At 42.7% G+C, this 26,039-nt stretch overlaps 1 protein-coding gene across 2 annotated transcripts; it reads left to right on the top strand.

Moving 5' to 3' along the window:
• med23 (mediator complex subunit 23) lies at nucleotides 1–26,039 on the top strand. 2 transcript variants are annotated; one of them, XM_008297788.1, is made up of 31 exons: nucleotides 1–136; nucleotides 1,906–1,937; nucleotides 2,017–2,104; nucleotides 2,194–2,318; nucleotides 2,402–2,513; nucleotides 3,436–3,534; nucleotides 3,640–3,741; nucleotides 3,849–3,918; nucleotides 4,547–4,659; nucleotides 5,508–5,603; nucleotides 6,085–6,102; nucleotides 12,012–12,218; nucleotides 12,707–12,850; nucleotides 13,830–13,975; nucleotides 14,594–14,839; nucleotides 14,922–15,064; nucleotides 16,541–16,715; nucleotides 16,836–16,999; nucleotides 17,760–17,884; nucleotides 17,983–18,188; nucleotides 18,996–19,176; nucleotides 19,633–19,803; nucleotides 19,886–20,102; nucleotides 20,245–20,354; nucleotides 21,350–21,473; nucleotides 21,714–21,879; nucleotides 23,636–23,708; nucleotides 24,226–24,440; nucleotides 24,530–24,650; nucleotides 24,890–25,021; nucleotides 25,528–26,039. In XM_008297788.1, exons 1-31 carry the CDS (start codon nucleotides 86–88, stop codon nucleotides 25,765–25,767), a joined length of 4,212 nt encoding a protein of 1,403 aa, XP_008296010.1. In that variant the 5' UTR covers nucleotides 1–85; the 3' UTR covers nucleotides 25,768–26,039. The 2 variants fall into 2 exon arrangements, with proteins under 2 accessions (XP_008296010.1, XP_008296011.1); XM_008297789.1 differs by lacking the exon at nucleotides 6,085–6,102.

Raw genomic sequence — 26,039 nt, forward strand, 5'->3', positions numbered from 1 at the left:
TAGCGGTTAGCCGTGTTGTGTGCGCTCTTCCCCGCGGGTGTCTGTGAGATGTTCGGCTAAAAAACTGAGCCCGTTTGTTGCAAAGATGGCGCTGTCGATGGAGACGCAGCTGCAGAGCATCTTTGAAGATGTTGTGGTAACTTTTGTCTTTATTTTTAGATTCACGGTGCAGCTAGCGTTAGTTAGCATCTCAGACACCGCTAGCCCTTTCTGCTCACACTCATTCAGTCAGCCTGCTGTTCTCTGCAAATTAGGAATTCGGTGCTTTTTATTTGTCTGAATGCACCTAAGCAGCTAGCTTTGAGAATTAACCCTTTAAAGTTGTGCAGTTTCCGGTCCTAAATCACGTTAGCATCCTCAGTGTGTTGAAAGTCGCTGCATTAACATGAGATCTAACTTTATTCATCACCAAGAAAATTACTGCCAAATATTCCTCAGATGAAAAGTGTAATAACATGAGAGTAAACGTAGAGTATATGTGAACAAGTTAAAATTAGAAAATTAGATGAATATTGTACTGAAGTAATACAGTTTTGTCATTTTATGCCATCTCACTAAGAAATCAAAAACAGTTCTTCCTGAAAAAAGAAAATAATATTAAAATGTACTTAAAAAGTGGATTTTCCAGCTCCGAGGCTAATTGTAGGAAGACCTGTGGCAGTTAATTTTTGATTTAATGACAAATTACATTTTAATATAAAAAAACTAAGTTGTTTCTGCCCACAAAAAAAATTTAATTGGAACTGAGTGAATATTAGTGGAGATATTAATTTTGGGAAATCAGAAGTTTTCTGTTTTGATGAGGAATTAGAGATTTTTATTATTTTCATTTCTTTAAAAAAAAAAAAAAACTAAAAAAAAAAAGACATGATTTTTCTTGAGGTTTTTGGGATATTTGTTTTGTTGTTGTTGTTGTTGTTGTTGTTGTTTTTTTTTAAAGAATATCCAGCCAAATCCTGGGATAAATAAAAATCAAAAAGTAAAGCTGTAGGATTCTGCAAGGCTCCATGGTTTAGGGAGGAGTTTTGCATATTTTTTTCCCCTCAAATAATTCATGACATGAACCGGGAAAAGTTCTGAAATCTGGGTGGATCGACATGAAATGACCAAATAATATTTTTATTACTGAGATTTATAAACAACTGAGAAAAAAAAACAGAAATTGTACTTTGAATGTGAAACCAATGACGAGCCTTTAGAGACGGAGTCACAAGTTCTCTGTGTTTAGTTTTGGTGAGAAGATGTGCTGCTGCATGTTGGACCACCTGAAGTTTGTTTACAGACCATAGTAACACCTGCTAGAAGTGAAGACATGAAGAAGTCTTTCAGTCGCTGTTCAGGTTGCAAATGCAGGTTCATCTACAAAACGTTACGTAAACATATTGAACATCAGTTTTCAGGAATGCAGTTTGGTCCTTGGTGGTTTTAAGCATTTACTTTATGGTAATTTACCCGTTTCATGTCAATAAGTCTAATGATTGTTGTTGCTTTTTCCAGCTTTTGTGAGACATTGACAAACTGTTGTTCAGTAAAATGATGTTTGGGATCCATGCCCTCCTATAGTACACAGCCGTTTAGCACCAAAACATTGCAAATAAAGTGTATTTTTGCAAGTTAGTCAGCGTGCAGGAGTCTGTTTGAAACTTTTGGCTGTGCAGGAGGCACAATGTGTTCATTTTTCTTGTCAGCTGACCGCAAAAAAAGGAGCAACGAGGACGAGATAGAGGGCGTATGATTCCTCCACAAAGTCAGAGTAGAGTTCACTGACTCACAAAGTGGCATTAATTCACACTGATGAAGTGTCCCAGAGCAAGCATCGTTATTTTTTTTGAGTGATCGTGATCAGAAAAAGGGGACAGAACTACAGAAAAGATTCTGATTTTATTTTTCTTCTCCCTTTCTTAGAAAACGGAGATGATAGAGGAGGCGTTTGCTGGGTAAGATTTCTCTAAATTCATGTTTGTACTGTTGTGAATGTGTAAAAAATGTGAATTATGAACCGAGTTGTGTTTTCAGGATGTTCATGGACACTCCGGAGGACGAGAGGACCAAACTGATCAGCTGCCTCGGAGCCTTCGGACAGTACTGGGGGACTTTACCTCAGGTTTGTAGTCACACCAGTGCTTCCTGCTCGCGTGCAAACTGATCGATAATTGGCTGTAAATACTGAACCGCCTCGACGTCTCTCTGCAGGAGTCTCATGAACAGTGTGTGCAGTGGGTGGTTCGCTTCATTCACAGCCAGCACAGCCCCAAAAGGATCTCCTTCCTGTACGACTGCCTGGCCATGGCTGTGGAGACCAGTCTGCTGCCGCCCAGGTAGGACCAAGCAAACCACATTTCTATATTTTGAGATATCAGTGCAGCAGCTGTGGTGATTATTGATCCTCGTCTGTCTCCAGGATGGTGTGTGTGGCTCTGATCAGCTCCGACAGCCTGGAGTGGGAGAGGACTCAGCTGTGGGCGTTGACGTTCAGACTGATCCGCAAGATCATCGGAGGCGTCGACTACAAGGTTCGCCGACACGCAAGCGCTGAAACCGTAATTCCCTGCAAAATGAGAGGCGTTACAGGGAAACTTTATCCAGCCATCTTTGCATTCTTGCTTTTTTGGCATCAGTGCGAGGGCTTTAGTGAACCAAATATGGTCTTAATTAGAAAAACAACTAGTTTCTGCAGCTTATTAAATCATTCAAAGCTGGTTGTTTTCTGCTTTCTGCTCTTTTTGTGTGTCTTTGTCACTGTTTTGTGGCATTTGTTTGTTAATTTTGCACTTCTTTTAGTCAGTTTCAACCTCTTTCTGGTTATTTGTGTGTCTTTGTGCTCTTTTTGCATGTTTTATTTATTGGTTTGAGTCTCCTTGTGGTTGTTTTGTGTCATTTTTTTCAGCTGTTTTGCATCTAGTGTGTGTTTTTATGTGCGCTTGCATTGAATTTTTATCTGTTTTTGTCTCTTTCTGGTCGTTTTTTGTGTGATTGTTGCTGTTTTGCGGCTCTTGGTATTTGTTTTGAGTAATTTTGTGTCTCTTTTTGCTGCTGTTTTGTCCGTGTTTGTTTTAGTTTTCTCTCTTTTTGTTCAGTATCAGCCTCTTTCTGGTCATTTTGTTATTATTCTGTCATTATTTGTGGTTAATTTGCATCTTCATTTCATTGGTTTGGGTCTCTTTGTGGTTGTTTTATTTCCAGCCATTTTACATCTGAGCTCGTGTGTCTCAGAGGTGATTTTCATGTGTTTGTTTTCATTTTCTTCATTTACACCTAATATTAGGACTTTTTAAGTATTACTAGCGTAACCTCACACTACCAATAACTCAGACTTCCTCATTGCTCTTTTCAGGCGACACAAGCTACTGTGAATGTGTCGTTCTCTCCATTTAAAGCTTTATAAAGACACTGTTGTCAACACTGAAGCCTTAAACGTTTTAAATCGTCTTTCAGGGTGTTCGTGACCTTCTGAAAACCGTTCTGGATAAAATCCAAACCGTTCCCACCACCGTCAGCTCGGCGATCGTCCAGCAGCTTCTGGCTGCCAGAGAGGTACCGTCTTCCCGCCTTTCACAAATAAAACGGAAACTATTTGAAGTTTAACGTTTAATCTTGATGCTTTGTTTGGATGCTGTTCTGTGTTTGTTTGTGCTCCAGGTGGTGGAGTACATCCTGGACAGAAACGCCTGCCTCCTGCCGGCCTACTTTGCCGTCACAGAAATCAGAAAGCTGTATCCAGAAGGACAGCTGTCACACTGGGTGAGTGTGTCTCTCTTTTTGTGTGTTTATCCAACAATCTTTATCTCTCATTATGTCTTGTTGTTGATTCTTTACCGTCTCTGTTTGTGCGTCTCCTTCGTTTGTAGCTTCTGGGCAGCTTGATATCAGACTTTGTGGACAGTTTCAGACCGACAGCCAGAATCAACTCGATCTGTGGTGAGAAAAACTTAAAAAACACCAACACCAGAAGTTTCCAAAATATAGTACTTAGGTAATAGAAGGTCTTTAAGGTGTGTTGCATTAGTTTGAGTGGAACAGTCTGATGAGTCAGGTCTGTTGGTCTCCTTGCTCCACTGATGTTCTCCAGGATGGAGATCAGGGTTTTGTGATGGCCACTCCTCAACACTGACTCTGTTGTCCTGAAGCCTCTCTGTAGCTAATCTGGCGCTATGCTGAGGGTCATTGTCCATCTGAAGACCCATTAGTGTCCAAGCTGTAACTTCCTGCTGATGTCTGGAGATGTTGCTTCAGTATCTCCACATCATGTTCTTTCCTCATGATGCCATCTATTGTGTGAAGGTCACCAGTCCCTCCACAGCATGATGCTGCCACCCCCGTGCTCCACAGCTGGGATGGTCAAAAATCCTCGTTTCTTATGATTGTGCAGGCATCATAAATTGAATTTAATCAATGAATAAAGTGAAAACATGCCAGTGATTACTAACTGGTTCACACCAATGCTCATAGACAACGAGTCCAAGCAGCTCATTACTGCTGAAATAATGTTTTTGCGTCACTGGATTTTCTTGTGAAATGTGCGTTGATCCAGACTTTGTGTCCACAGGGCGCTGCAGCCTGCTGCCGGTGGTAAATAACAGCGGTGCCATCTGCAACTCCTGGAAATTAGATCCCACAACTCTCCGCTTTCCTCTGAGAGGAATGCTGCCGTTTGATAAGGTAATGAATACACTTAACCACACGTTTCTAAATGAGGGGTTCAGTGCCAAAGCGGGTCAAACCTCAACAAATCCAAATGTTTTTTTCATAAGTGTGTAACGTGTTTGTGATTCACGAAGCGCGACCTCAAGCGCCGTGAAAACAACTCAGCACAAAAACCTGAAGAATGGTCAAAAAATAAGAGTTAAAAAAGAACTTAGAAACGAACATAAAGAGTATTTCACCACAACAACATCATCAGACGATCGGCGAAAAGTTGAGAAAACAGAGATCGGGAACGACTGTAATGATGCAGAAGTTATGAGACTTTGTGGGAACCGTCTGCTGCTGTTGGCGAATGTAATTATAAAAAAATAACTTGGTGCATCTCCAAAGTGCACGTTAAGATTAATTTGTTTTCCCCACAGTTGTTTAGAAGATTGCATAGTTTTATCAGATTTGTCGGGAGAAGAAAGGTTTGTCACCACTTCGTACCCCTTGGCTTTCAAGTTCAACCGTTTTGGAGATTGCTTGAAGTCGTATATAAGTACCTCTGCAAAGTGCACATGTAGAAATAGTTTTTATTTTCCCAGATGCCTCCTAACAAAACATTTGGTAAAATAAAAACTTAATCAACCACCGCCGAGCGTCTGTTTCTACCCCAAGATCCTCAAAAGTCTCTCTAGTTCCTTATGATGACCCGTGAATGCTGGAGTGTTTTTTCCTCAAAAAGTAAAAAAATGTCCCGCTTTGAAAAGGCAAAATTAAACTCAAAAGGCAGCTGTTTGTATCTGTGGACAGTGTTGGAACATCTTTGGATGCGACTCCTCCAACAACCAGGATGTTTTTTGCCGTGTTTTTGTGCGTAGGACCTGTTCGAGCCTCAGACCGGTTTGCTGCGCTACGTCCTGGAGCAGCCGTACTCCAGAGAGATGGTGTGCAACATGCTGGGACTCAACAAACAGGTAACTCCAGCTTCTTCTGCTTCTCCTGCCCTCACCTGCTTCTGTTGCCCCCCTTTTCTGTTTCCCCTCCTTTCCCTTTTTCTTTTCCGTTTCTTCCTCTTTGTCAGTTCTCTCTTGGATTAATTTTTCCCTTTAATTTCTCCCTCGTAATCCTTTCCTAACTGTATAATGAGACCATGTGTACAGCAGCGCCGTGAGCTTGACCCATAATGCACTGGTGTCGGTTTGCCCTGTTGGGTTCGTGCGGCTTCAGCTCGGCCCGGCTCGTCCAAACGCTCTCCAGAATCGACCCGGTTTGTGTGTTTCGAAGCGGCCGAGCTGACGCCGCACGTGCCGAACGGACCGGCGAACTATCCTAGCTCCTTAGTCACCACTTTCTCTCTCTGTTTCCTTCTTTGTTTCTCTTCCTTTCTCTCTCTCTGTTTTTTGTCCTCTGGTTGTGTGTCGTGTTTCGTCTGTCTCTCCGCCACGCGCTCTCTAGACTCTGAACATTGCCCAGGTATGTTGTTGCTCCTCCTCCCGGTCGCCCGGCCGACTGACCGACCGACTAACCGGCCCGTTTTGGACTGATTTAGCTTTCGTAGGCGCGTCCTCCAAAAGTGGGACGAAAAGAGAACAGAGGAGAAACGCCGCAGAGCTTGAGATGGACACAGCAGGGCTTCGTAAAGGTGTAATCAGTAGACAAACACGGCTGTGGCTGAACAAACACCCGACAGGTGTATAAAGTCTGGCAGGTAGAAAACAGACTGGCGGGCAGGTTAGGGACTATTTACCACGTTTGCTTCCTCTCACGTCAGTTTGCTTTGCACCGTAATTTATCTGTTTTTAGAACAGCAAAAGCAATAAAATGTTTTAATTAAAAGCTCAGTTTGTGTTAACCCTCTGAACCCCAAACAGCACCTTTTTCTTCCTGTGAGCTCATTTTTTAAACTTCAATATAAAATCCTGCACTGCTAATGAGTGCATGATGATTAGAAGCAGAGAGAACTCAGAAGAGTCTCCGGTGACACGTTTAGATGCCGGAAATTGTTTAAAAAAAGGAAAAAATTCAAGTAAAATTTCTGCAATTTTTCGAAAAGCCTGGATTCCACATGTAAAACATTTTTCCAAATGTCTGCGCATGTTTCCAATCCTGGAAATAAAACTGGAGGCCACACAAACTTTAGTTATTTAACTGTTTATATTTTTGTTTTTCCACCGTTCTCATTAGGTCTAGAAAGACGTTCCACCGTGCCGAGTGTATCATCCACCAACGTGCGCCTCTGTTTACCATTTTTAAGCCATTTGGAATTTTTTAAAATATTAATCGGCATGCTTTTTTTTTTTACGAATTAGTTTCCAGATTCGTCTCCTCTCTCCTCTGTAAAAACACAGCCTGCAATTCAGCCGAAAAGCCAAAATTTTTTTTTTGTTTGTTTTAAACTCACAGCCAAGTCAATCTGTGTCCAGGCTGAGGAATGCAGATTTTTTTTATTTTTCACAGAATTTAATTAATGTAAATTATTTAGTTTTGGCTTTTTTTTTTTTAATGAGACATGTAGAAATCAAGTTTGACGATATTAATCTGAGACTTGGTTATTTTTTTCCTTAGTGGAGCCACAGTTCAAGAAAAATTCTGTTTTGATAAATGGTGCACTTTTTTTTTTGGTATTTTTCTTGTAGCGTTCCTTTTCAGACTCTTTTGGGATTCAGAGGGTTAATATTCACTATCTATCTATCAAACTATGGAGTTCCTTATCTCTATAAATGTTTAGATGTTGTGAAAATCTGCCAGTAATTCCTGAGCAGTCGCCACTAATGCTCATAAAAACAGGGAGCTCAGGGTCCAAACAGCTCCTTACTGCTCAGACTGACACCCAGCAGAGTTTCTGCTTCACTGGATTTGCTTGCTGTGTCGATGATTAACTCGCCCTTATTTGCTTTATTCTCCCGCACGTTTGCCTCATTTTAAAACGGTGTTTGTCGATGGAGATTTCATTTTACACACACACAGTGTACCGACCAGATTTGAAGCGCCGCAGGTCCTCTGGGTTCCAGAAAACGGTGCTTCAGTTCCCGTTGATGTTAAAACATCCTCCTAAACCCTGCTGTTGACATTTCAAGTCCTGCTGCTCTGCATGTGTGGATGTGGTCTGGTTGCTTGCCTGTTGTCAGGTTGCTGCTGCTTTCTGTCGAGCTGACCTGGGCAAAACGTCACTGTTTGGACTGGACAGCGACATTTTCTTACCCAGGGATATATTTAGCTGTTATCACCTTCACTAGCTGAGAAAACTTCACCGGTTAGAGTGACTACAAGCTGCAGTCTGTGGCGCTCAGACTGTCATTTAGGTCACCGTGCTTGTTGAACGACGTTCAACGATACAACAGTAGCAGCGAGAAGGAGTCCGCTGGTCGATTTGTTATAAAATTCTTAATTTTTAGGTCAGTTTCTGCGACTGAACACTTTCACTGCTGCTGTTAACATTCAGCAGGTTTGTCTGTGTGTCTCTGGGCAGCACTCAGTTTAAAATAAACCTAATTAACTACTTTAAAACACATTTTTGAGCTGTTGCATTGCAGTCGCTGATGGAGACTAGAAGCTTCTCTGTGCACAGCAAACTAGAAGCATCTACAGTGTTATGGGGGGAAATAACCAAGGCTGCATGAACATCTGCATCACCACCAGCACAAGTGTGTTTTCAGCCTGTAGAAACACTGAGATGCGATAAAACTACCAACATTATGCATTTATCGCAGCTGAAAACTAGTGGCAGCAGAAAAGCGACACACAAAAGCTGCTTTTGACTGACTTTTAGTCAAAGATTATCCATTTGTTAAACATTTATTTGCACCTTTCTTCCTCTATTCCCGTTAATTATCATTGACATCATGTGTTGAGACGTCACCACTGTGTGTGGGAGCTGAATGAAACACACCAGTGGAACCAGTGTAGAGACTTCACCCTGAACAAGTCAGTCTGGTTCTGGTTCTCTGTGAACCGAACCTGAACTGTGATCAGTGGTTTACCTACTTTCACTTTCAGTTTTTATGTTTTGTCTTGTGCAGCTTGTGCAATCCGCTCCATTCCTTTAAAAACAGGTTTTTCAATCAAAAACCGCCATCGAGCCGCTTCAGGTTAGAGATGGAATGATAGTTATTGACAAGATTAGCAACCATAGGGGTTTACTTTGCATTCGGAGCTTGAAAACAGATAAACACTCGTCAGATTTCTCCGTGTTTTGTTGTTTTGCTCAGGTCGGGTGATGACTGCGATCCAGATTGTTTGAGGCTTTTTATGGGTTTGTTTCAGTTTGATGATTGTTAGCGAGATGAGAGGAACATCCACAGATGTTGAAGAAAACTGAAAGTTCTCCGTTTGAGTTGATAAACACGACAACATTTAACATTTTAAAAGGCTTGAATCTGTGAAATCTCTTCAACTTGTCGGCTTCACATTTAATATGATTTATAGACGTTTTTAGTTTTAATCTGTTCATTTATTTTATTGTTTATATGTTGTTAAATTCTCTCAATTCAATTCAGTGTGCTTTATTGGCCCTAATGTCACACTAACGGTGTTGACAAAGCGTCAACAATTCTGCTGTAATTATTTTTTTTTTAATAAAAAATTTAAAAGAAGAAAAAAAAATCATGAAGTTAATTTTTTTTTTAAATCAAATTTTCTTTATTGACTTTTTTTTTTAAAGTCTTGCTTTTTCTGTCTTTATTTTTAAAAACAGATTTTTTTTCATTTTTATTGTTTTATTTTTTCATATTTAATATTTCATTTTTACGTTTTGCCATTTTAATCCGTCTGTCGTCTCTTTATTTGCCCTTTATTCCACTTTCTACTTCATCTTTTACGAGGTGTTTATCAGTCACCTGTGAAGCACTTTGACCTGCAATAAGCTGCAAAAAGGCGCAACGCAGATAAAGTTTGATTAATTTACTGACTGATTGATTTATATAGGTCAGTGTAGATCATAATGCTTTATGCATTTGCACATTTTTTCTTGGTTTACTGACTAAAATTGCGCCTTTAATCCGGCATTAATTAGACATGTATGTGCGTTGCCATGTGAACACGCTCCAGCCTCACGTAGAAGCACTGAAAATTCAAAGCGCAGTCAGAAATGATTCTGCTGAACGAGGCCGCCACTGGTTTGGGTGTTGGTAGGTGATAGACGAGGTTCTGGTTGCATTGAACTCGGTAAGCTGACGTCTTGCTTGTGGACCCTTCTCTCTTTTCCCTACTTTCTTCTGTGTCTCCTTGTCGCCCCCTGTCTCCTCCTGCGAGCATGACGGTTGCGTTTGGGCGCCGCAGAAGAGGAGCTGTAACGACGGCGAAACAGCTCCTCCTCTTCGTCCTCCCGACCGCACCGCTCGGTCCCGGACCTGCTCGTGTGCATGCAGGAATGTGTTGCACGGTTTGGTTTGCTGTCTGGTGCTGTGCTTTGGTGCTTCCTCGTGCTGTGCTGTGCTGTGCAGAAACCCTCATTCCTTCTGCTCTGTCAGTGGTCTGTGAATTTGAGCTTCCCACGCTGGGTTTTTATCACAACGGCTGCATTTATGTATAGTTTTAATTTTGCTTTTTTAAGGTCTTACAGAAATTAAACATGTGTGGAGGCCACATGTTGGGAAAAAGTGTTTTTATATAGTGATTTGTTACCGAGTGGGGCTTTAAAATGCAGCTAACCTCCTTCTCTATCGCCTCCCTGTAGCTCCCGCTTATGTTTCTGACCTCCCTACTTCCCTCCCTCCTTTTTATATGACATTTATGCAGTTTTTTATGCTCCGTGGTTTATGAAAATGTTCAGAGAATGTGCCTGTAAAAATCTTAAACTGCAGCATTCACCCTCAGTTCACCAAAAAAGTTCACGTTAAATGTGTGTTATCAAGTAAAACGTGTGCATTTTTGTTCACAGGTGTAATGTTAGATATAGAAATACAGATAATAAATGGACATGATTTGATACGATGCCACTTTTCATAGAATTATTTGAAGCAGAATGAGTTGGACAACCTTGATTTTTCTTTTAGCCTCGTAACACTATTGAAGAACTCTTCCATTTGGGACACTGTTGGAGTGGTTTTATTTATGATACCTGCTCAATGATTGTCCTAATATTGGCCATAAATGCAAAAAACAAAACTTTAATATATTTTTTTGCTACTACTGTACTATTGGCGTCAATCACAGGAAAAAAAATCAGCCTTTTATGGTTGGTTTGACAAACTTTGCACCTTCATACAGCTGGTTTATATGAATCTATCAAAGCAGTTTTGTTCCATTTAAACACCAGACGTACATATCACTGGTCCTGCAAAACTTCAGGACTCCAGCGACATTATTTCTCAAGTTGTGGAACTTCAAATGTCCTCATGCGAACAAAACAACGCAAAAACCGCCACCTTCTTGAAGAATATTTCAGTCAGAAACTAATTTGAGTCCAGATCTACTCAGTCAGTATTCATTACTGGAGACAGTACCGATCAAATGAAAGATGGAGGGGAATGAATCAGCTGGTTTGACTTTGAGGTCGTCTCTTTGTGCTGTGACGCTCTGCTCCCTGAGCTCCTGCAACTCCCTTGTTAAAACATTATGACAGTCCAAATCTACAAACACCTCACAAGACTTCTGCTGAACTTGGTTTTACTCTCGTCAGCGGCGTTACAGTATATTTGCATCAATGTGAATTAATCAGTTTTCTTGATGTCACGGCCCCAAGAACGACTCTTTGCATTACAGTTATTCAAAAGTGGATGTAAACAATCAGCAGCAGGAGTGATTGATTGGCTGGCCAGAATTAACAAAGATGGGCAAAGTATCTCAGATCAATCCAGAAAGCGTTGCAGGGTCATCTTTTACCAAAACCAACAGGAAAAAAATCTGCGAAACCCAACTGCGTTTCTTTGGCAGGATGCTCTAAAATCCTTCTCTCAGCGTCCATGTTTACTTCTCTGGCTTCATACAGCTGATGCTAATCAGTGGCTAAATCTGGAGTCTTTAAATATCGTCACTACCCACAAACACTAAAACCTTCTTTTGCCATGAAAGCCATCGTGTAAGTTTGCTTAATGAGCTGTCGAAGGTTTGACAGAAATCTTTCTGGCAGCGACGTGGACGCTTCAGGTTCTGTTATAGAAACACACAGATGAGAAATGCTGGAGTGACGTCACAGTAAGTCGTACCCAGACGACGGACACCGTGAGGAGATGCATGTTTTCTAACCGCTGCTGCAGCTTCTACCAGTAAAGTGAACGTGAAGTAATTTAACGGCGTTTCTCTCGTTCTCTCCCTCCCTCTTCCTCTTCCTCTGCTTTCCCTCTCTCTCTCCTCGGACGTCTTTCCCTTCCTCTTCCCTCCGTCTAACCTCCTCTCCCGCCGTTTTCTCCCCTCCTCTAACGCTCCCGTCCTGCCCCTCCCAGCACAAGCAGCGCTGCCCGGTGCTGGAGGAGCAGCTGGTGGACCTGGTGGTGTACGCCATGGAGCGCTCCGAGACCGAGGAGCACTTCGACGCCGACATCGGAGGCACCAGCCAGCTGCTGTGGCAGCACCTCTCCTCGCAGCTCATCTTCTTCGTGCTGTTTCAGTTCGCGAGCTTCCCTCACATGGTGCTGTCGCTGCACCAGAAGGTAGGATCAGGGGGACGGAAAACACTGGGATCTGCCGCTTGAAGCCAATTTACAGGATGAATTTTGAAGTTTACATGCACGGTGTAGAAGAACAGCTGTGCCTCCAATTAACTGTTGTCAATTAACCAATCAGAAGCTTCCAAAGCTTCATCATCTGGGCTTTCCCAAATAGTTTGAAGGCATCTTCGTGGATGTAAACTTCTGACTCTGACGTTTAGCAAATAGAACTAATGTTGTTAATCCTACCTGACCTAAAACAGGAAGAGTTTAGTCTGATTTAATGTTAGAAAAAAAGATTGTGTGTCCTTTTATATGGTGGATGTAAACTTCTGGTTTCAACTGTACTCAGGAAGTAAAATTACCACCAAGACAAATATATTTAGGATTCAGCAGGGCGTTAACTTCACTTCTGACTCGCAGGTAAAAGCTCATTTAAGCCAAGAATGTATTTTCTAACGACTTCTCTTCGACTTGTTCCTCGTCTTCAGCTCGCAGGCAGAGGTCTGATCAAAGGGCGAGACCACCTGATGTGGGTGCTGCTGCAGTTCATATCGGGGAGCATTCAGAAGAACGCCTTGGCCGACTTCCTGCCCGTCATGAAGCTGTTCGACCTGCTTTACCCAGAAAAAGAGGTACGCGTCTGCATGAAGACGATTCAGTCGTCGTTCGTTGGCTTTCAGCTTGACCGTGACATTAAGAAAACTGCTGCAGATGTTAGTTTGTTCTATGAGCACAATAGAAGAGTGAAGGTTAGAAAAGCTGATGGTGGAGTTTCGTTTTTGGTTTGTGCTCTTTACTTTGCATTTTATGTTTCATATACCTGTTGAGTTGGTCATAAATACAGCTGTTTTTTTTCATGTTTTCTGATGGTTTGCTTACGGCTAAGGCTGCACAATAGATCAAACATTAATCCTGTAATTAAATATACAGGATCGACAGTGATGTTGATCTTTAAGATGCTACGTATGAAATCAGTCAGATGTTTCGTGCTGCTGTGTGAAAATGTCCTGGACGTCGTAGTTGCGGTCCAGATTAGCAAAGTGATTTACAACGAAGAGCAGACGGGTTTAAGGTGAAGATTTACTCCCTCGCACTAAATCACGATCCACTGTTTGCAAGTATGTTGGCAAAAACAAATCATTCTAGTTGTGTCTCTGCTCAAGTTGTAGCATCTTATCACACACAGAGGTTATGCAAAGGCTAAAATGCACATAAAATATAACAAACAGTAAATAAATTAATTAAAAACTGTGCAGACAAGTTGAGCAAAGTGATGCAAATTTAGCAAAATAACTAAAACTGATCCAAGACCAAAGATAACAAAAAATAAAAGAAAAACTGTGCAATAAAATTCACAGAATTAGCATTGATTAAAAGTGCTGACAAGTTTCATAAACAACCGAGATGTTTCAGGTGAGCTTTACTCGACACGCCGAACTTGTTCAACCAGCTGACAAAAAAGAAAAGTAGCACAAACCGCAACACAAACACACGAAAGCCAGGAAGGAAAACAAAGCTAACGTCGCCTCGCTGAGCTCTCGTCAGAGATTAACGGTAACGATGAGCCGGTGGTACGAGTGAGACCTTCGTTTTCTCCTGTCCGCCCTTCAGTGCATTCCGGTTCCTGACATCAACAAGCCCCAGTCGACGCACTCGTTCGCCATGACCTGCATCTGGATCCACCTGAACCGCAAGGCCCAGAACGACAACTCCAAGCTGCAGATACCGATACCGCACTCCCTGAAGCTGCACCACGAGTAAGAACCCCGAACCCTGTACCAAATTTTAAACTACAGATCTGCTTAGAATGTTTAAATAGCCTCTAGAAAATACACATAAAGCATGGCCTGTACAGTTTCACAGTTTCAACATTCCCTAAAACCACCGTTTTCCTTGACTTGACCCACACTGGTGGATGTAAAATCCATCTCAGTGGTCAGATTTGACCCCAAACAGCCTCAGAGTACCAAACTTTGTCACACCTGCACAACAGCATAAAATCATTTTTGTGTATTTTGGGTCACTTTAGGAAAAGTCATCAAATTTCAAGCTAATAAAATGACGTTTAGGGTGTTTTAACTGCTATGAAATGTCAAAACGGATCAGATTTGACCCCAAACAGCCTCAGAGTACAAACATTCGTAGCACCTGCACACAAGTATAAAGTCATTTTTGTGTATTTTGGCTCACTTTACAAAAAGTCATCAAATTTTAGGCTAAAAGAACAAAGTTTAGGGGGTCGAAACAGGTCAAATTGAACCCCACAAACGGTATATAAGGGTTAACTCGCTGATCCGCACAGTGTGTTGGTGGTAAATACCCCAAATGTTACACAACAGCGTACCTAATCCTTTGTTGTCCTTGTGCTTCCTCAGGTTTCTTCAGCAGTCACTGCGCAACAAGACGCTGGGGATGTCCGACTACAAGATCGCGCTGCTGTGCAACGCCTACAGCACCAACTCCGAGTGCTTCACGCTGCCGATGGGCGTCCTGGTGGAGACCATCTACGGCAACGGGACCATGAAGATCAACCTGCCGGGGACCAGCTGCATCGCGTCGGGATCCGTCACGCCGCTTCCCATGAACCTGCTGGACTCGCTGACGGTGCACGCCAAGATGAGGTAGCGACGAAACGCAGACGCGCTCAGGTTGTTGTTATTTGGTAGAAATCTTGAAATGCCCTGAAACCGCCCGTGTCTCTAGTCTGATCCACAGCATCGCCACACGTGTGATCAAGCTGGCCCACGCCAAGTCCAGCATCGCTCTGGCTCCGGCGCTGGTGGAGACGTACAGCAGGCTGCTGGTCTACATGGAGATCGAGTCTCTGGGCATCAAGGGATTCATCAGTGAGTTCGGTTTAATCCACCGTGTTGAAAATAGGGACCGATACGGCGTTTGTAAGGGCCAAGAAAGACCGATAACCGATAAACGTTGAAGTAATGTTTTAACAGCTTGTGACTGCAGAAAACCTGTCGTCCATAACTACACTTGTTCATTAATACAACTGAATATGTTAAACAGAAATAATAGTGGTTAAATTATGATGCTCTGCTCTGCCTGCTGACTAGCCGTTAGCGTAGCCTTAGCCACTGTGAGAGGAGCTAACTTCCTGGTTTGTTGCTTGTGTTTCTTGTTCAGTTTTTGCAGCTTAAGAGACGTTTCTGAGAACACAGAGTTGCAGAGAGAGGAGGTTGCATCAGACCTGAAGTAGTGCTTTTAGTTTATCAATAATCCGTCAATAAAAAGATAAGCTATCCAGATAATCGGACGAAAATGCCAAATATTGGCCACGATAATCGATGTATCCCAAGTTGAAAAGTAGATGCATTAAGATTTTTATCACTTTCCTCCCTTGAAGAATCGTATTTCTCAAACTTTTTAGAAACTGATATTCATGAAGTATGAAAAAGAGAAAAGAAAATTAGATGATCTAGTTGTTTGTTTGTTTGAACAAAATTAAGTCACAAAATTCATTAAAAAACATCTTTAATCAGGCGTCTCTGCAGTCAAGGCCACAAAAACTGTCATTATTGTTTATATATTTACAAATGATTTACATGAATTAACATTTATAGTAAAACTAAACATTTATTTGCAATACCAACATATTTTTATGTGTAATTTTGAAGTAATGCACAAGAAAAAGTTCATGGAAATGGCAAAAAATTTTAAAAACTGACCCCATTACAAGCTCTGTTTTACATGTTTATGTTTTTTTCCTGCAGAACTCTCAGTGCAGAGTTCATGAACGCCACGCTTCCCTGTTAGCTTGACCCACATACGCAAAGAATTCCAGATAAAGACAAGTCACTCTGTTTGTTTATGCTGCTGCTGAAGTGTGCCAAGAATGTGATGAAGGAAAACAATGCTGCGATTTATGACCAGGTGAAGTCAGCGTGACGGATACCTGCCTGGAGGAAATGGAGGCGACTCAGAAAACGTGGAAGAACAGAGAGTTAAAAATCAAAGTTCAACACGTGGCCTCAGTCAGGACTGGACTGGGTTCTGTAGTAGACCCAAAAATGTCAGGATCAACAAAACTAGTGATTAGTATGTTAAAGCAGGGCTCGATGAGTGATTTAAGAATATAAAAACTAAAAAAAAAAAAAACAGGCACAAAGCGGTAATAAAACCTTCATTCAGCCTTCAGACGCTCTCTGGTGACTCTCTCTGAGTATTAATTAAGACACAGAAACAATCAGAACATTTACTTCAGAACTTGTGTTCCGTCTTGTTTTGTGTTCATTTTGCCCAGATGTTGGTTTTTCTCTTTGCACCAGCAGAAACACTCTGAATCACGACTCTCTCTCTCTCCGTTTCAGGCCAGCTGCTGCCCAACGTCTTCAAATCTCACGCCTGGGGGATCCTGCACACCTTACTGGAGATGTTCAGCTACAGGATGCATCACATCCAGCCGCACTACCGAGTCCAGCTGCTGAGTCACCTGCACAGTCTGGCCGCCGTTCCTCAGACCAACCAGAACCAGCTGCACCTATGGTAGGACTTGATTGAACTGAACTGGATTAAATTAAATTGGATTGACCTGAAGTGAGAAGAAGGAACCCCTCAGGACCATCTCAGCGTCTGCTTAATTATTGTTTCTGTCTGGTTCCTCAGCGTTGAGAGCACAGCCCTGCGGTTGATCACAGCTTTGGGGAGTTCGGAGGTGCAGCCTCAGTTCACCCGGTTCCTCAACGACCCGAAGACGGTTCTGTCAGCCGAGTCCGAGGAGCTGAACCGAGCCCTGATCCTGACGCTGGCCCGGGCCACTCACGTCACAGGTACGTCCAACCGTTGAACCTTGAAATCTTGTTTGTTCTCTTCATGTTTCTACAGCATGTTTTTTATGTTTTATTCTACAGTGTCGCAGTAGGAAAAGTTAACATGAAAACTTTAAATAACTGATCTCGTTGTGAACTTTTTATGCTCACTTGAGGTGTTTTTTTTACTTTTTTTGAAGAGTTAATGAGCTTTACAGAAGATGGAAACGTCGTATTTGAACAAGATCTGATGTAGTGAACGTTTAAGTCATATAAATAAAGCCACACCTGCTTCGTATATAGTTGTAAATATTTGTATTTACTGTGATTTTATATCAAATTTATCTTTTCAAATTCACATCTGCAACCTACGGTTACATCTTCAACCTTCAAAATGCTTCGTTAAGCAAGTTTGTGGTTTTTATTGTAATAAATGATGCATTTTGTCAAATCAGATTTTATGTTTTCTGTGAGTTTTTGAACCCAACATGTTAATATAGGAGGTTAAAGATACCAAACATGGGCACGGTGAACATGTTTCTATGTCGCATCTAAAGACAAAACTAAACGTATGCAAAAACACCCAAAACAGGCTCAGACCTCTTTGTTTCTGGTTTCTTCTGACGACACAAAGAAATGCAGTTCATTCCCTCTGAAGCAATTCATAGAAACAAGCAAACAAAACGTAGCTTTAGATTCTCTTGATGATTATATAAAAACAAGTCTCGTTAACTTGTCCGATTCCTACGTTATGTGACGTCCTGCTCTCGTGTCTGTGCAGATTTCTTCACGGGGTCCGACTCCATCCACGGCACCTGGTGCAAAGACATCCTGCAGACCATCATGACCTTCACGCCTCACAACTGGGCTTCGCACACTCTGTCCTGCTTCCCCGCTCCGCTGCAGGTGAACAAACGATCGCTCTGCACGGATACAAATGCACAAATTGCGATTTCGTTTTTGTCTCAGATTAAATGAATTAATTCTCACTATCTTTGCTTCAGGCGTTCTTCAAGCAGAACAACGTCCCGCAGGAGTCCCGCTTCAACCTGAAGAAGAACGTGGAGGAGGAGTACAGGAAGTGGAAGTCGATGGCCAACGAGAACGACATCATCACGCACTTCTCCATGCAGGGCTCGCCGCCGCTCTTCCTCTGCCTGCTGTGGAAGATGCTGCTGGAGACGGACCACATCAACCAGATCGGCTTCAGGTCGCCAAATTACCTTCTACGCTCAGCAGCAGACTACAGGGGACAAAAATGGGGATAGTTTGATCTAAAGCACGGCCCTGGACTAACTTTTCCAACGTTGTCAGTGTGAAGATTTTCAGTGACTTAAGATTTGACGTTTGTAAAATATTTCAGTCAGAAAGTCCAGCCTGTTCTCTGAGGTTCTCTGATGTCACTCCTGTAAACTGGGCTAAGCTGCTCATTTACATCTGGTTATTAACAGACGCTGCAATTTACAGGTGTTCCCTAAACCCCTCGCTTGCAGGCTGCAGTAAAGGCTAACCAGGAAGTTCAATCAGACAGGTGTGAGAAAGTCTAATGTCAAAAAAAAGCCAGGTCTAATGTCAGGTTTTCCCAAGTTGAAGCTGTGATTTTTATCCACGTGTGCACCCTTTGTCCAGATGTTGCTGCAGATTGATCGGCCTCAGTGTCTGCAGCAGCCTTTTTCTGAAAAACCTGGACACTTAAGACTTGAGTTGTCCTGCTGTTGTAATCCAAGCACAGCTGCACTGACCGACAGCAAACCGGCTTTTGTACCATTTTGCATTTTGCAGGAGTTCCTCACATTTAAATGATCGCCTGGCTTTCACGCACGTGTCTTGTTCGTATTTTCATTTTCTGATGCAGCTTGAGTTAATGGTGCGTCTCACCACCGACGCCGAGCAGCTTCACATTAATTGGCCCGAGGGAAGGATTGGTGTTTTCTCGGGACTTTAAACCGCTAATTGATCCGGAGGGAGAACGAAGTCTCATCACGAGCCTGATTTATTTATTTTTTCCTCCCTTCAGGGTCTTGGAGCGAATCGGAGCTCGCGCCCTGGTGGCCCACGTGCGCACGTTCGCCGACTTCCTCGTCTACGAGTTCTCGACGTCGGCCGGCGGACAGCAGCTCAACAAGTGCATCGAGATCCTCAACGACATGGTGTGGAAGTACAACATAGTGACGCTGGACAGGCTCATCCTGTGTCTGGTGAGAACGCGCAGAGAATCGAACTGAACTGGATTTAATTGGGTTAAGCTGAATTAAATTAAGTTGAGCTGAATTTAGAGACGGATGAAGTGAAGATGCTCAATTTGATGCCAACTTATGTCCACGTAGAGCATTACCTGATGCTAACGTGGGCTAACGGTTGGAGCTAAACCAGTTTTTGTCGTTTCTTATTTACACAAACTGCTTTGCTGTGAGATGCTGAAGCTGTAGCGACACCCAGTGGTCTGAACGTTGCATACATCACCTTGAAATAAGAAGCAGCATCTTTTTAGCACATTCCTCGTTATTTGCTGCAGAGCTGCTGTCCAGACGTGTTGTTTTTATTATGTTCACCTCCACTGAAGAAGCCCTCAGGAGAATGTGAAACGCCGTAGACGCTTTTGTTCTTCTTTGAAACGTGCTGCCGATGTCACCGCTCTCTGTCTCCACCTTCAGGCGATGCGAAGCCACGAGGGGAACGAAGCTCAGGTTTGCTACTTCATCATCCAGCTGCTGCTGCTGAAGCCCAACGACTTCAGGAACCGAGTGAGCGACTTTGTGAAGGAGAACGCCCCGGAGCACTGGCTGCAGAGCGACTGGCACAACAAACACATGAACTACCACAAGGTACTCGTCCGCAAAACGCCTCGACTGCAGTAATACGGCAAAGACGGATTTAAAAACACAGTCTTCTCTTGTCTTCTACCAGAAATACCCAGAGAAGCTGTACTTTGAGGGTCTCGCCGACCAGGTCAACCCGCCCATGCAGCTCCAGCCCCAGTACCTGCCGATCTACTTTGGCAACGTGTGCCTGCGCTTCCTGCCGGTCTTCGACATCGTCATCCATCGCTTCCTGGAGCTTCTTCCCGTCTCCAAGAGTCTGGAAACGCTGCTGGATCATCTGGGAGGCCTGTACAAGTTCCACGGTGAGTCAGCGTGTCGGACTGATGGGTATCTTTAAGATTTTAGCCGTACTGATACCACTCATCGATCCGGTACTTTAACTGCACTCTCTACATTCAACAAAAGAAACAGCAGTGGGCTCATTGGTGTTGTGTTTGCGTGCAGATCGGCCGGTCACCTACCTGTACAACACGCTTCACTACTATGAGCGACACCTGAGAGACAGAACCAACCTGAAGAGGAAGCTGGTTCACGCCATCATGTCATCGCTGAAGGTAGGCGGAGACAGCGCGCACGTCTTTTATTATTACTTACAAGAAAGGACGTGCAAACACATCAAGAAGGCAGAATAACAAAATGATAACAGCAGGGGGGAAAAAACATAGCCATATTTTGTAAAGTGTAGATTTGTTTTCATGCATTAATTTTTTTCTACTTATTAGTTTATACACACAAGAAGGAAACTGCACAATATTAAAGTCAACCCTTTTAGTTAACGGTATTTATTTTATCTGCAGCGTTCACTTTTTCCTGTTCAAATATTAATTCTGTTCTTTATCCCCGTTAACATCCTTTTCGACTTAATTGTCATGTTTTTACTTTAGACATGTTTTACAGTGACGAGCTTATTGAAGTGACTTAACGTGAGCTCAAAGACGAGACTTTTCATGATGACTTTGGGGTTTTTGTTTTAATATTTTAACTCACCCGTAGTCAAAGATTATTCGAGCTACTTGTCCAGTATGCAGATTCTGAATCGATGGCATGATGAGAAAAAAATAGTGAAGATTTCAGGCTTTTTTCTTTAATAGTTTATGAGATATTGTCGTTCAAACAGCCTCAAAAATAATTAAAAAAATATTTTCTTCTGAAACGACTTCATGTGTCCGTCTAAAACTTCAGATACTATTTCAGACCTCTCTAGTTGACGATATTTAAAAAATATCAAGCGGATGGAAGATATTTGAGAAAAACTGGTTCATATATTTCTTCAGCTAATGCAGTGAGAGAATAAATAAATCTGCTGAATTTGAAAATTTACATAATTTTAGCACATATGTTGACATTTTTCATTCTTATGATTTAATATCGATTCTTATTTTGTTTTAAGCCAATCTTTCTATCCCAGAAGTGGACATTCCTGCTGATTATTTTGCATTTTTATTAACCTAATAAACAAATCTCCAAAGCAAACATTGGTAAAAAACATCCAAGCATACACAGTCTATGTATCATAATGCTGCATATTTTGCAATGTCGTGTTTTTCAGGACAACCGAACGCCCGGCTGGTGTCTGAGTGAAACCTACCTGAAGTTCGGCATGAACCCCCGAGAGGACGTGTGGATCCCTGACGACACCTACTACTGCAAGCTGATTGGACGCCTGGTGGACAATATCCTTCATTAATGACGAATCTATGTTTGCCTGATAACAGAAAGTCAGGTGTCTGTGGGGCAGCTGGATAATCCATTTACCTTCTCGCCTCCTTTAAGGGCCTTTAAGAGCGATTTGTCCCCTTTATTGCAGCCAGTGGGGCTGTTAGAATAGAAAGCCTGTTGAAGGAGGTTAACGTGCTTTAAAGTGCTGCAGGAACCAAACCAGAGACCGATCGCGCTCCTTAACTCTGTCCAACCGATGGCGGGAAAGTCACCCGGTCCTTTCCCCAACTGCGACTGGAGGTTCAACGAGTTCCCGAACCCGGCGGCTCACGCACTGCACGTCACCTGCGTGGAGCTGATGGCGCTGGCCGTGCCGGGGAAGGACGTCGGCAACGCGCTGCTCAACGTGGTGCTGAAAAGGTGCGACGCATGTTTAACCCTTTCAACACTGAGTACATGTGTGTTGCTTGTACACTTCAACACGGAGTAACTTTGGCTTGAATCTATGATCAGATATGGGTTTGATTCATCACTCATGAATTCTTAAGTAGACGTCACATCAGTACACATCTGGTATCAATCAGAAGCAGACAAGCTGACGGTTAAATATTAATGGAAGTTTACTCCTGTCATATACATGCAGGTGACATACAGGCGTGAAAAGGTAAAGGTGAACTTCATAGGTCTTGTAATTAGTTAGTTTTGATCGCTTATAAACATTTCAGAAACGAGGTAGCGACGGTAGCTGTTTTCTGGTGATTTTTGGGGTCAAATGACGTCATTTTACTTCATTTGCATAATTTATTTCATGACTAAATCGCTTGTTCACATACGGGGATTCCCACTGATAGCCAATCAGAATGAACGTAGCAGAAAGCCGCCATATACCGGAGCCGCTATATCGGACTGAAGGGTTGAACAGGAGTCATAGTGCCAGCCCGGGGTAGCGGGCTGTGATGTCGAAAGGGCTAAATGTGTATTTAAGCATCTCTGGAGTCCAAATCTGAAATGCAAAACTGGAAACTTTACTGGGAGGATGAAATTGCAACAAGATCCATGTTTTAAGACACAAGAAACAGAGAAAACTGGACTTTTTCGTTTTAAATCTGAGCAAACAGAACCACACAGGTCCTTATTAAAACCTGTGTAATCGCACGAGGTCATCGTGTTGTCGTCTAAAGAACTGCAGTGATGTGTGAGGATGTTGTTCAGCAGGAAAACAAACTAAGCGCACCACATATTTTAGGAGAAACTGGAGCCTTTTGGCTGGTTAAAGGCTGTTTTTTTTCGTGACGGTTGTTTAACCCGTCGAGCCTCAGTGAAGCGAGAGGTGTGAACTGATCTGTATCAGCGCTAACCGAAGCTCAATGCTTCGTTTATGTTCGCTGTCGCACAATTTAAAAATATCCCCAATTTTATAATACAGAGGACGGACACACGATAAAGATGCAAAAACAGCTGTTAGATCTGTTTTAGTTCATCACAGAAGTCTTTGTCATGGTGTCGATTCATGAGCTAAAAGCCCACAATGCTCTCTCTCTATTTCTATATATTTATAACTTAAACTGAATAAAAACTGTAGTAAAACATTTAAAAAAACCACAAAGCCATCCACAGATTTTATCTCTATCGTCTAACAGTTTATATTTGTTTGTAATATTGTGATATTAGGTTATTCTTCATCACCTGTAAACACTGTAGGATCTCAATCTTAATATGAATTTTAGTCAAGAGAGATAAATTCTATATTAATCCCTAATATGTAAATTACTTACGTACTTGCATATGTGTGTATATATATTTTAAAAAGAGGTCTTGACTTTGCTCTTTTTGTTAGACTGCATATTTAGGATCTATATGTTAGAATTTGTTTTAATTATTTGTCCAATTTGACATTTGTTTTATCGTAATGCACCCTACAGATAAAGTTATTATTACAGTAAGAGGCTCCACCTGGTGGCACAACCAGGTACTACAGCTACAGTTAATCTACAAGAAGTGGTTATTATCAAGGAAAATGGGATTTGATATCGGCAAATGTTTAATTACTCAGATCCAGGGGCGAATAAACTTGATAAATAACACATAATCTCTAGATGGTGTAGTAGTCGTAACACCAGGCTGTTGGTAACACTGCAGACACTCAGCTGAGCTGTTTTCCTTTTTCCCCTTGCAGTCAACCGCTGGTTCCCAGAGAGAACATCACGGCTTGGATGAACGCCATCGGACTCGTCATCACCGCTCTTCCTGTAAGAAAACACTCGAATATCTGCACCGTTATTCACAACTAATAATGAATTCACATCAGCAGAATCTCAAGGATGTTTCCCAATTTTGCACAAAGGCTTCTACACTTACTTGAGCTGTTTTTACTTTTTTTTTTTAATGCACTTCATGGGAGATGGCTTTTGGACAAGTTCTGACTAAGGAAACATCATCATCTTTGTCTCTGGACGATGAAACATGGCCGATACCAGCTGACATGAAAGAATGTTTGCAGTTTTCCTGATTGAAAGCAATTCCTGAAGACTTTCCTCAAATTTTTCTCTCTTGTTGAAGTGAAATCTTGTTTGTTTTTCTTCTTTTTCTTTGCTTCCAGCTTCTTCTGCTCTGTTCATTACTAAACCGCCATGACGCATCCTAGTTTACTTGCTCCAAAGCTGTTCATGGAAACTATTTCACATTTTCGTGTTTAAATTTTAAGTTTGCTTCAGATTTGCCTGACAGTACTGGGTTTTTTCCCCACCACCTCTGTTCTTGTTCCAGGAGCCATACTGGGTCGTCCTCCACGACCGCATCGTGTCGGTGATCAGCTCCCCGGCGCTGACGTCGGAGACGGAGTGGGCCGGCTACCCCTTCGCTCTGCTGGACTTCACCGCCTGCCACCAGAGCTACAGCGAGATGAACTGCAGCTACGTGCTAGCGTTAGCGCACGCCGTCTGGCACCACTCATCCATCGGACAGCTGTCTCTGATTCCCAAGTGAGACTTTGTCCTTGTCGTCTCTCCCGTCGCAGCCTTTTTGTCCTCTGTAGGTTCCTCGTGTCATTGTGTGTGACTTCTTCTTGCAGATTCTTGTCAGAGACGCTGAAGCCCATCGTGCAGACAGAGTTCCAGCTGCTGTACGTTTACCACCTGGTGGGTCCGTTCCTGCAGCGCTTCCAGCAAGAGAGGACGCGATGCATGCTGGAGGTCAGTCCACACATCATGAGCTCACAAAAACTCATTCAAAAGCACTTTTTGAAGAGCAGCTTGCATGTTTGTGGCTCCTAGTAAAGTATTGTTGCAGGAGAATAAACCAGAAGCAGTTAAAGTTGTTTTATACAAACCTCAATAAAAAAACTTTGTCACGACGTCACAACAAAATAACTTTATTTGTTACAAAGTGCTTTACACATTGTTTTTCCTCCACCTCCCTGTGCCTCCTTCAGATCGGCGTGGCCTTCTACGAGATGCTGCAGGCCGTCGACCAGCACTGCCAGCACCTGAGCTACATGGACCCCATCTGCGACTTCCTCTATCACATCAAGTACATGTACACCGGAGACAGCGTCAAGGAGCAGGTGAGCTTCTGGCTGATGGCTGAGGTGTTAGAGACAGAAGAAGCTAGAGACGGGCTGACACTAAGAGCCACAACGGACAGATAGAGCAGATTAGAACAAACCACAGATAAAGAGTCCAGAGCTGTCAGTCTGATCCATGATGAGGCAGGTTCTAGTCATAAAGAGTCTTTTCTGTGTTAGCATGCTGGCGCTAACGTGCTTCATTGCTCTTGTTGAATTAACACTTAGACTTTGTTTTGTAGCTTCTATAAGAATTTTTAACTCAAGAACTATTACTACCGTTGACCTCAGATTTGACACATGAACAACTCAATCAGCATTCACCAGTTTAAGAAGACAATCAGTCTAATTAGAGTTGGTCAGGTGTGTGGATTCAGGCTGCAAAGAAACAGCCTGAGCTTCTGGATCTCGTCTTGTTAGCATTGAAGCCAAACAACTCAAAGCAGAATCATCAGAATCATCTCTCTCGATTCCTTCTCATCGTTCTCCTCTGTGACTCCGTCCAGGTGGAGAAAATCATCATGACCCTGCGTCCGGCCATGAAGCTGCGCCTTCGCTTCATCACGCACAAGACCGAGATGTCGTCTTCGGCCGCCGCTGCCAGTGCCTCGGCCGCCTCCTCGTCAGCCGCCTCGTCCTCCTCGGCCGCCGCCACTCCTCAGCCGCCTCCTTCCTCGCTGTCGTCCAACGCTGCCGCCGCCGCCTCGCCGTCGTCCTCCTCGCAGCACAGTCACACGCCGATGTAGTAAAACACAGCGGACTTTAACACACGGACATCTGGTTTTGCAGTAGTTGAATATTTGGTGTTGTGTCTAAAAACAGAAACTGTGAGGAGCTAAAAAAAAAGAAAAAAATCTCCAACATGTCAAAGTGAAAAACATTTCTGTGTCAAAATCAGACTGAAGAACTTCAGACTCAGTTTGTTCTCACTGTCACGGCATCTTTTTGTTATTTTTGTAGACGACCTTTTTATATTGTACATTTCCTCAGTAAACAACTGTGGACAACTAAACAAAAA

The sequence above is a fragment of the Stegastes partitus genome, unplaced genomic scaffold (genome assembly GCF_000690725.1).
Source record: "Stegastes partitus isolate 25-593 unplaced genomic scaffold, Stegastes_partitus-1.0.2 Scaffold1248, whole genome shotgun sequence".
Lineage (NCBI taxonomy): Eukaryota > Metazoa > Chordata > Actinopteri > Pomacentridae > Stegastes > Stegastes partitus.